Source organism: Pinus tabuliformis, chromosome 7 (genome assembly GCF_031772625.1).
Source record: "Pinus tabuliformis cultivar Carrire ecotype Pingquan chromosome 7, CPIR1, whole genome shotgun sequence".
Taxonomy (NCBI): domain Eukaryota; kingdom Viridiplantae; phylum Streptophyta; class Pinopsida; order Pinales; family Pinaceae; genus Pinus; species Pinus tabuliformis.
The window spans coordinates 2,029,370,681-2,029,383,048 of record NC_142293.1 but is presented as its reverse complement, the minus strand read 5'-3'; the positions used below and the strand labels follow the sequence as shown (position 1 = coordinate 2,029,383,048).

Sequence of the window (12,368 nt, the reverse complement as noted above, 5' to 3'; positions counted from 1 at the left end):
TCCCGCAAACTCAATTGAACAAGAAAGATGAGTAGATGACACATAATTTAATTATAAAGGTAGTACTCTAATATTACAAGACTTTGGTGATGTCTGTACATGCATAGTATGCAGTATTATAATGTACTTTGGGCAAATTTGAAGCAGATTGAACATACCAAAGAAACAAAATGATTTAGGTAGAAGGTTGTGTAGTAAAATGGTTTGTGGAGCCATGTATAGGAAGGTTAATTGAGAATTGGCCCATTGCACGCTTTATACAAACGTTGGTTCCCTGTAAGTAGTTGTCCCACAACTTGGATATCTCCAATGAAAAATACAAAATATACATATAGGCTTCGACTAGCAGTTGCAGTGCTATCAGCAAATCAGAGGTACTATTAGACCGAGGACACTCAGCCTAAGCAGCAGACTGAAATTACAGGGTTCTAGAATAGATACTGATAACTTATGAAACTAAGGTCGGCCTCCTCTTGTAGCATGGCAACAAATTTCCAAGGCAGGCTTGTTTTCTTTCATAAAAAGCAAGGGCATACTTTTGAACTACTCATCTCCAGTATCAGGGGTGTGGCCTAGTTCTTGAGTAGAGTGACCAATGGGTTACAGAGAGACACAATGGCCTTAGACGAGTAAATCAAACTTTGTAAATGTATACATATGCATATGCGTTGGACTACACAATTAAGGTTGCTTTGTCTGTTGTTTTGAATTTAAATGTTTTATAATTTAAATGAGGTTGGAATTAGGGTCGGCCTTTGTTTTTGATATGGTTATGGGAGCAACCCTATGCCCATCATGGGAGGAATTTAATAAGAGTTTCCATCCCTCATTTGGAAGCTTTGAAGGCGAAATATTATTTTTGGAGCCCACTCGTCCCCCTAGAGAAGGATTTTGGAGATTTTTAAAGGGCTAATGGTGGAAGTTTGGGGTTTGCATTCTTGCTTTGAGGGTTTGTTAGCAAGGACTAGAAAGCTAATTGAAGATTATTGGAGCTAAAGTATGAATTGGAAGGCCCTTGTGCCCACCTGGGGGCTTGCATGCCCACATTAGAGGTTGCTTAGGGTTGGTGGATGACATATGAAAGAAGTTTTGTTGTTGAAGGGCCTTTGGAGCAGTGTTAAAGGAACCGTCCCCCTCCCCAAGGATCCAAAGGCAGTTCCGTGCCCCGTACGGATCCACCATTGATCCTTTGGCGGAATCGCGGATCAGAAAATCAGATCCGCGGTTCCTCCTTTTTTTGGTAGTTCTTGCAAAATTGGATTCGTGGGGGCCCAATCTGCGGCTCCTATTGCCCGATCCGCGGTTCCTATTTCCCGATCCGCGGATCCGGAAAGGATTGGGTGCGGATCTGTGGAGGTTCGGGTGTGTATCCACCGCGGATCGCGAGCAGATCCGAGAGAAGGTGGACGGTTCCGCGGGGCCTTTTTTGTTTTTTTGTTTTTGGAAATTCCGAATTGTTCTGTGAGGAACTACACTTTCCAAATACTCCCAAGGTGCCCCTTGATGCTCCCTAGACACTTCCTAGATGCTCCCTAATGGTAATGTTAAATTCTTAAAGTAAAAGTGACATTCTCCTTTATCTTTCATTTCCATCCTTTTACTTAAATTTTTAACATTACCATGAAATGACTCGGGATGTTTGAGAGTGGTTCCAACCTCATCAGACTTCATATGGAGAAAATAGAATTTCATATCCCATTCAAAATTTAGCAGACTTAACAATTTTCAGGATCAATGGGATTGTGGCATTTCATTGGATTATATCATGTATGATGGCATGTGATTGGCATTTAATCAAGAGCAACAAACCCTATATGTACCCCAATGTTGGTGTTATTGATTGTTGAACTCCTTTGTCATGGCCTTAGCAATAATGTACCCTTCACTCAAGCCAAAATCATTGATCAGGCATGTTAAGCTTTCTCTACCATATTATAAGGCTTGGATTAAGCTGTTTGATCAAAATTAGGTAATGTTGACTAAAATCTCGATAGAATTGAAGTAGAGGCAAACACTAGACAAGAGAAGAGGAATCTAGATTGTAGATGGTTGATGCTGGAATAATTAATCATTGATGTACAATGGATGCCATATCTATCTTGATTTATGTAAAACTATGCATGTTTTCATGTCTTCTACAACTAATTTGGTATTTTGGATGTTTTTTTTAATATAAATGCAAATATATATATATATATATATATATATATATATATATATATATATATATATATATATATGTAGATGCTTCTGAGACGCTTCGCTTCCTAGATTTTTGGAAAATGATGCTTCCGCATCCCCACTTCCAAAAAACGTGCCCGTTTTGTCCCCGCTTCATGCAACATTGCTTTGGAGGCTGGAAACTGTACCAACACCCTCTTTTTGCCCTTCATTTGTGAAGGGTAAGCTTTTAAGGGCTTGAGCCCCTAATTTTTGTACATGTGGCATTAGAAGCCCCATTAAATATTAATTTAGATTAATTAATTTGTAGAGAAGGCTGTTTGCCCCTCCTTTGGTGAATTTGGGGGATTTTAGCTTAGAAATTTATTATTTTATTCAGACGAAAATTGAACACTTGAGGGGCACTTCCTCTCATTTTTTCATGGAGTTTTGGGGGAGAAATCCCATAACAATCTGAAATTTCTACAATTATTCCTCCTAAATTTTGGCTTGTAGATATTTCAAGTGAAGTGAATTGTCTTGGTGAAGATATATTTTATATGGATGAACTTGCTTTGGATTGGAGAAGTGATGGTTGGATGAGTAATGTTATTTTATTGTGAGTAAAATTTTTAGATTGGGCCTTCTTGATAAATGCTATATTTTTTTTATGAATTATGATTCCTCCATATGCAAAATTTGTTTTCAAGTATCCATAAAGGAAACTATCTTCAACATTCATTGACCTTAAATCTCATGGTTTGGAAGTTTGCTAGGGTTGGAACGAGAAGTTACCTTTCTCTCTTTCCCACTCCATCCAAGGGTCTTCAACAATTGACTTACTCTTTCCTTGATTGTATATGCCCAAGAATTCATAAATGAGTTAAGGCATTGATCCTCCATTCTCCATCATTTTATACTTTTTGTAAATAATTAAATTCAAATTTCAAAGTAGCATATGTTTGGAAATCTATTTGAGCATCTCCAAGGCCCATCTTGAGTCATTAGTTCTTTGACCTCTCTACTTCATTTCACTTGGAGCCATACATTATTTTTTTAACAATGATTGGTGAATTGGTAACTTCAAAGGATTAATTTGGGCAAGACTTAGGATCAAATCACATTGATTGCCACTATTCACCTCAATTTCAAGATATTCAAAGATTCTTGCCCTTTTGGGTCTATAGGGATTTTTCTCAACACAAATGTTCAACTTGTACAAATTTTTGCTGCACAGGCTAACATGTCTCCGAAGAATAGAACCCAGGTGGAGGGGGAATTAAACCTGCTAGTTGCCACTCAAGCTATTGTCCTTTGACCTAGAGCCATACATTACTGAGTATTATTCTTGGGTGTTAATTAACAAGCTCTTTAGAGAGCCATTTGGCTTACTACCCCCTTAGTCATCTAACCTCTAAGGCTTGTTGGGGAAGCCTCCCTTGTGGGGCTAACATCTGCCCACAAAACATCAGGGGAATTCATTACTGAGCTGATGGTGGTGGTGGATCCCGTCCTTGCTAGGGTTCTAATGCAACCTAGCACCAGGGTGCTAAATTTTGTCGTAACAAGTACAAGTTTTAAAGGTAGATTGTGATAGTCAAAACACAATTTTCCTAGCAAAGAACCTAGCTTATCATTCTAAGACAAAGCATATTTATGTTCAATATCATTTTGTGAGAGATATGATTGAAGACAAGAAGGTGCTACTGGTAAAAGTGGACACTTTGAGGAATGTTGTAGATGCATTAACAAAATTTCTGATCATTAAGAATTTCTATTGGTGTAGATAAATATTAGGTATTATTCTCTTGGATTGTTGATCATGTACTCTTGTGACCCCCTGTATGTAAAGAAAACACGTGGGAGAATGTTGGTTATATGCTATATTCTTTGCACAATTACCTCCACAGAGCGTATGTTGCATCGGGCACAATGGGGGAATCACAAGGGGGACAGCAACCCCCCTTGTTCGGGGGGTGGGCGGTCGAAAGTAGCGCCCCCAAAAAAATTAATGGGTGGTTTATTGTGTCCATTTTGGTGGTTTTTAACTTTTTAGCACACGATTTTCGATTTAAGTGGTTTTGTAGTACATGGTGGTTTAACCCATGGTTTTGTAATTTCGACTAACTATGGTTGTATTATAAACTAGGGTAAATGGATTAGCAATTTATAGATGCAGTGGGATATACATATTGTATTGTAAGGCACAATAACTAATAGGCATTTTGGCCTTTTGATACAATTTTGAGCGAGATGGTGATTTCTTGTTTTAAATGTGGTTTTGAATGCATAAATGGATTCAGTGCCTGAATAACCCTTAGGGCACTCAGATTCTGTAGATTGCACAACCCAAACTTACGATTCTAAAAATTCTCCATGGGATTTTAGGCAAAGTTGAGCAGATACAATGCCCAGAAAAGGGACAAAACGTTTATTAGTTAGACTACATTATATTGTAATACTGTAAAGAAGCAATATACTAAAAAATCCTTTTGGTTTTCAAAAAAATCTCCATGTTAATGTGTGCGTTTGTGCATTGCATCTTTTCTTTTTTATTAAGAATCTGTTTGCAGCAATTAACTGTACAAGGTTAAAACACAAAATAAATATTACATTCATACCCATATACATCCCTGTGTGTGTGTAATTCAAATTTCAAGGTAACTGCTAATCTTTTCTTTTCTTCTCCTTGCTTCAGGTATTTGATGTTGTGCGCAAGGAAGTGTGGTACAAACCAGATTTATCCCTTTACGCTTCTATGATAACAACGCTGAAAAGAAATAACCTAATTGAAGAAATCAAGCCACTTTTTGCTGAATTGGAGAAAGAAGGCTTTCAACCTGATACAAAGGCTTTCACCCACCTTCTTACTACCTTTCTACGAGTGGGCCTGCCTCAAAATGCCATGGAGACCTATGATCTAATGAAGCAATTAGGATGTAAGATAGATGAATACACATTTAAAGTTTTAATTAATGGTCTTCAAAGTCTTGGGGAGCTTGATCTTTCAGTTGCTGTAAGTAAAGAATATAAACAATTTTTGGATGGTTATATGGGGTTTTTAACAGATGGTACACAGGATACTGGAACAACTTAAACTCCTGAATCTTCTATTACGTTCCATCTCTTTTCTTCTTGGGAGGATCATTGAACTCAACAAGGCAGTCTCCATGTGGGCAGGTATTGCATCCTCCAGAGAAAAGGGAAATAGATAAACTAATTGATCCTACAATTATAGCATGAGAGTATGGACGGTTTTTAACATGTAAGATCGGTTGTATACAGAAGCAATGGGGATGATGGATGATTGTGAGAAATTGTGTGCCACTATAGCCCTCTAAAACATGCATCTTGAAACAGAAAATGATTTATCTTGGGAGGAATTTCCATCTCCATTTAGAATATACTTTTTGACCCTCACATTAACCTCTAGGTTTGAAAATGGTTCCAGATCACGTCCAAATGATCTTAATATGGAATTCAGCAACAAACTATCTTGAGCTGCCAATTTCAGATATATCTCGGCCAAGGCTAGCCAGTTTCAAACAGAGGAATTGATCTGCAGTAAAGAGCTCTCATCTTACTTCAACAGGGTCATCAGAATTGCCAAGATTAGCCAAGAGATATAGATTTATCAGATGCTTTCAAGCAGGTCTTCATTGCACATAATAATCAAGTCATCAAATCTAAACATTCTATTTATGCAGGATAAGTACAAATGCTTGGCAAATTGCAAAAATGATTACCCCTCAACTGTGCCGATGTGGTCTTGTTCCATCATGAACTTGTCATTCAGCAGGGCATGTCCCCGATTGAATGAGGTTTCCAGTGTTTGAAATTGCGGCATATAACATGTGATCCAGTATGCATCATCCGCAAATTTTGATTCCTCTGAATCAACCATATTTGTTAGCACAGACCTGGACTGTTCTATACAGTGACAACATGAATATAAGGTAAAATAATTTCAACGTTGATTTTCTAGTTTTCTGGCAATTGAGATCCTTCGGGATTAGATTGGAGATCAACAATGATTGCATACAGTTCATGGCTCCACTCACATCTCTTGTTCAGAAATGTTTAAAGCTAACAACGATGGACAAAGGGAATTCAAAGTAAGTGGAGAAACAATGGTAGATGTCTATGTTATACACAGTTATATGGGAGTGCATATTGAACCCGATGACATTCATAGACATTTTTCTCATGTTTGCATAAGTAAATAAATAAACAAGTGAAATTAGCAGCTGCTTATACCTGCTTTGTTATAATTTGATGTAATTGTAAGTGTTCGTCAAACTTGAATAATGATAAAATTTTATCTAAATTAGAAATACATGAAAAAAAATTAATAATTAAATTTGTTTTATTTTTAAATCAAAATTATCATATTATATATATATATATATGATATTTTTTATCACCTACCAATTGAGTAGCTTGTCCCAAACTCTTAATAGTTTTAACAGTTCTAACATGATTAAAGTATCCACTATAGTGTTGTAAAAGGAAAAATTGAGAGCTAACAAGCTGAAAATAAGGATTCAGAGGAGGTAACTAGTGTTGGGTCTTTGGCATTGGAGGAGCAGGATCACAATGAAGATGGCACTCGATATGGGCCAACTGCGCATCCATTCTTTCTAAACATACCCTATGTTTCCTTTGGACTCGTTTGACATCTTTCAGACTGGCAAAGATATTATATCTTTCTTCTTGTTTATCCTTCAGAACCCTGCCCAACAAGGTCATCATCTACCAATATGGAGATAACACAAGAAAGTATTGCTCCCTTCTTCCCCTAATTGACCAGGGTTAGGAATCCAAGTGGAAATACCCTCTAGGATTTCGGAGTCCAAAAAAGCTTGTCTCTCTATGGCTGCAATGGATTCCAATTGGCTAATTTCATTCCTAGTTTCTAGCGGGGTGATTGAGTGATAGTTTGTAGTACCCTCTTGAGCCTGATATTGGGCTCGGTTACAACCTTGGGGACCACGATCAACCTTACCTTGTCTACAATGCATTCTTTGAGTGATAGTTTGTAGTACCCTCTTGAGCCTGATATTGGGCTCGGTTACAACCTTGGGGACCACGATCAACCTTACCTTGTCTACAATGCATTCTTTGTTGTTTCATATCCAACAAGAGTAGGCAATACCAATGAATTGCACACGGATAAAACTTGACAAAGACATGAGAATGATTGAGCTGGCTAGTCCTAGCCAGATGCAGGGTAAGGGGTCGAATAGACGAGTGAGTCAAGGTGAGCCACGAGGCCAAGAGAGAGACCAAAAAAAATAAAACAACACCAAATGAAGTGACTAGAAGGATGCAAAACAAAAGGCTCGCAACAAGAGGGGAGTGCTAGACTCAAATTACAATTGAAATTAAAGTAATATAACCAGAGACCAAGCAATAATCACCCCAAACCTGAACCAAGGCTTAGATAGAAAACCCAAAGATAAATGACATAGAGTTGTAAAAGGTTGCAAGTTACCTAGAGCTAGAAGACAATTCTAGACATCAAGCGCACAACCTAAAGGGATACTATACAATTAGAAGCACCGAGGCTATGAGGGGATGCCCAAGGAGTTGTGGCCTACGCCATAGATACGACCAGCTCTTACTATCTTTGTCCAATATCCAAGAGCTCTCTTTCCAACTCTGTCTCTACCGCCCAACCAATGTGATATGGAACAAAGATAATAATTCCTCCCTCCAAATTCCTTCCTAGAAACTCGGCAAGGATGTCTAGAAATAGTAGTAATTGGGTGTTGATAAATGTCTTGGTACTCCAATTTTTCCCCAACTAGGGCTTCTACAGCCGGGGACTTGGCCTTTTCCATTCTCTCCATTTATGCAAGCAAGTGCATCAGCCTAAAGGCACCTCTTCCTCAGAAACCATATTAACCCAATACCATTATTGATAGCATACTTAAGCATGCATGGGGCCAACCACACCACCCTTGGTATTTAATGAGTTTTTTGCTGTGTGGTGGCCGACTTGTCCCCCAATCTCATTAGTCTCGAAAATCACACTTATTAGGGATATCAAATTTATATATTTTAATATGAATAGAAAAATTTATAAAAATCAATATATCTATAATAAGTTAAAACAAATTTATTGGAAAATAACTAGTTTATCTACCAAATGGATTGCATAGTAAACTATTCCCTTTAAAATTTTGAAACTCGGTTTCTTTTATTTTGTATTTTACATTTATTTATTTATTTTAATTTTTAAAATAGTTACAATACCTAATTATAAAATCAAATCATTTAAAGGTGTGTTATAAAATGTATTATTTGTTTTTTTTTCTATATAAAAATTAAATTGTAAACGAGGTAGATAAAAGTAATTAGTAATTTAGATGAGTGTGTATTCTATTTGTTATTTAGACGATATTATATGATTATTTTCATACGTTTAAATTATATATATATATATATATATATATATATATATATTAAATTACTGTGGGTGGGGTGTTTTGCACACCAGAGGCTGCAAGTAGGATGTGGTTGGTCATTGTCCCCCTTGGCCATGTGATCAGGGGACATGGTAGCATGCCCCCTTGATTGTTTAAACATGCAGTGATATTACGACATTGATGACACCTTTCATTTGTTGTTTTGGCACTCTTCAAATCGACCACCATCTCGGATCTTCGTACCTTTGTCAAATCCATATGCTCTTGCAAATAATCTCTACCCTTGATCACCTGACCTACTCACCTTGTGCGACTGGTTGAAAATTGCTTCCATTAATAATGGGATTTAATGTTGAGGTCCTGGCAATTCATTGCACCAATCCCGAAGGCAACCTTGGCCAAAAGGCTCTCTGACAAGGCTTGGGCATTTCAAATAGCTAATCTAAGATATTCGAAACTCATATTTATCTTTTTTTTTCCGAAGGAAACTCATATTTATCTTATAGAAGGAGCCAGATCATCGTTTGTCAGCTCGACGTTGCCCACTCCTTTGCTCCTTGTACGCAACCCTTAGGCACTCTAGGGTTCCCTGGCGAGATTTAAGAAAAGGAATGCCAACTCATTAAGGAGCTTTGGTCCATGGTACTGGCACTTTCCCCTCTGAATTCCCATTGGCAATTAAAATTGACTCTCGGCAGGGTTGTGGACAAATACTTATCTAGTTTCTCAGACTCAACTTGGGCATTATGATGCAGTGGGACACTATATCAATAGCAAGATGACCTCACTCTATGGCAAGCTGATTCTTTTACCCTTTGGTTATTTCTTGGTCCGTAATCTGTTGGTGATTTTGCCTTGAATCTCGCTTTTGTTAAGGTCTTTGTTTCTATTTTCTACTTGCCGATCATTGTGCCCTTGCATTTTTTTTGGTAACTCACTCTCTCTTGGCTCATTGATCTTTGCGGTGCTCCTTCTCTTTGGACCCATCATTTCTTGAAAAATCATTGGTTAGTCGAGCCCTTGTTTATTTGCTTCCCTTTGCCCTAAACACTTTTTTGGCTATGCTTTCGTACATATATCTCAACCCTTGCCCACCACCATCTCTTCTTTGATACCCCCCTCTCGCTCTTTGGCCCAACTCTCCTCCTCTTGTTGCCACCATGCCTCATTAGAGAGCTTGTGTTTGTCAGGGGGCAGTGAACTATCAAGAGTGCAACAATCAAGGCAATACATAGACATAACTTAGACCCGAGGACTCGACGTCACGTCTTTAGAAACTCACCCCGCCTCCTATTAAGGAAGAACTCTTACGTGCCAAGAGGGAAGGAGTCAACTAGTGGTGTTTCCTTTTGAACACAAAGGTATTGGCATAATTGGCTTATTGGGCTGCCTGATATAGGTCACACACGTGGACAATATAATCAATATATGTACATAGTGGACTTGTATTGGCACATGAAGTTTCTACTCGGAAAAGTCTTACTGGACCCACACGAGAACAAAGAGGACCTTCTCCTCTCCATGGAACACTTACATTGACATAAGACAGACCTAGAGCATCGATTGGAGTGTATCGAGAAGTATTTTGGCACCCCCCTACTATTGGTTGCTCACTGGGTAGCAACAAGGAGTCAATTTTGGTTGCAACATCAGAGTCAGAGCCTTCCTCGTAGTCTATTAAATATAATCATGTTTTTAGTTTATTAGTTTTTAGTTTATTTGTCTTTCTCTAATGGTCTTGAAGGCTCGACTATCAATATATGTATTTTGAATTTTGTATCTATGGTTAGCTTTTTGTCTTTTGCCTCTCTTATATGGGTACATTTTTGGATATGGTCGGGTTTCTCCAGTGACTAGTTAATCTAAAACCTTTAATTCATCATATAACCTCTTGTTTAGAAGGCTATATATATATATATATATATATATATATATATATGGTTTCTAACTTAATTACATAAATAAAATATTTTCCAAATTTTATTAAATTGAAATTTCTTAAAAATTTATATATATACTTGTAAATAAGGTAGTCAATTGGTGTTATTTCTGGTGGTTGGGAGGAAGGAATGGAATCCTCTCCACCCAGGTTCAATTCTCGCAAGTAACATGATGTACATGAATATTAACAATATATGTATATTCCTCATATGAAATATACTAGCCTAGATCCATCTTAAACCCATATCTACCAAGCATCGAGAGGGATCAAATCCTTTTGCATTTTAAGATATTTGCATCTCAAGAGCCCTGATCGCTCCAGGCGTTGGTTTAATTCTCCCCTTTAAATAGGGTATATTCCACATGAATACCATGGGTTCTCATAAACCTAGAGCTCAAAAACCACCAATAACTTGACCAAGTAAAGTTTATCTTAACTACTCAAAAAAAAAGGTAGAATTTTTATTTTAACAATGTTATTTTTATTTTCGTTTCAAATTTATCTTAATTACCCAACAAAAATTAATTAAAAAAAATAATAATGTAGAAAGGTAGAATTTTTATTTTAACAATGTTATTTTTATTTTCGTTTCAAATTTATCTTAATTACCCAACAAAAATTAATTAAAAAAAATAATAATGTAGAAATTTTGTTTTAACAAAGGGATATTTTTATTTTATTTAGGGGAATGTCATTACAACATTCCCCCCACACACACATATATACACACGAAGAAAAATTGTAACTTTCATTCATAAGGGTGAAAATTACATTCTAAATGTGCATGAGTTGCACTCCCAAAGCAATCATGTATAAGCTATTTATCGCCATCCACAAGCGTCCATATGTCTCAAATAATATTTGCAACATACATGGAGCATCCATACTTCCCAAAATGGTATTTACAACCCCCACACACACACACACACACACACATATATATATATATATATAACAATGTTATATGTATGTTTAAATTAAATTGTAGTATTTTTTAATAATATTTTAAATAAAAATATTTTTAAAATTAATTAAATAAATAAAATATTTCCTAAAAATTTATTTATATATATTATTGTATTGACAATTTGTTTTTTTGGACATAATTTTAGAAGAGAATTGTGTATGATAGTTAGTTTGTCCAATGTTTCTGGTCGAACTCCACCCATCATTACGGACTAGTAAGCTATGTGATGTATGAGCGAGTGCGAAAGAGTCCTTTATATAGATAATTTTACTAAGCAACCATTAGAGAAATATTATAAATTAATTAAATGATAGATGACCATTAGAGAGATGAAATTAATTAAATAAATAAATAATTAGATGATGACTAGAATAAAGGGTCAAAATATTAAATGAATTGGAATTAAATGTTCTAAATATGAAAAGAAGTAATTATTAGATTCCAAGATTGAAGGTCTGAAAGAGAAGAAAACTATTTAATTATCAATAGTATCTGAGATCAAAAGTACATTAAGAAAGGGGTGCATTCAATATATTAAATTAAGATATGAATGAGAAATCAAGAATGAAAAGGATAACCGTAAAGGAAAAAAGGGGAGGAAAACTATCAAGGAAAGAGAAGAGAGGAATTTAGTTGGTTTCGATTTGTGGATGACACTTTCATCATTTAGCAACACTACTTACCTGTTTTCAATGCCTTCCTTTCCCATCTTAACAACATCTCCCCCCATATTCAATTCAATATGGAAACTGCATTTCATAATTCCCTTCATTTCTTAGATGTTCTTGTCAACCACTTACCTACTAAATCTCTTATCCATCAAGTCTACATAAAAAATACCCACATTGACCATTATCTTCATGCCCAG

General features: G+C 36.4%; 1 protein-coding gene across 1 annotated transcript in view; it reads left to right on the top strand.

Annotated features, from left to right (window-relative positions):
* The window catches only part of LOC149256640 (pentatricopeptide repeat-containing protein At1g62350-like), an 82,042-nt gene extending 75,628 nt beyond the window's left edge, over positions 1-6,414 (top strand). Inside the window, exon 2 of the mRNA XM_089460809.1 lies at positions 4,859-6,414. Within this exon, the coding sequence (XP_089316935.1) occupies positions 4,859-5,257 (399 nt within the window). The 3' untranslated portion in view covers positions 5,258-6,414. The remainder of the gene's footprint in view (positions 1-4,858) is intronic.
* Positions 6,415-12,368: the final 5,954 nt, after the last annotated feature.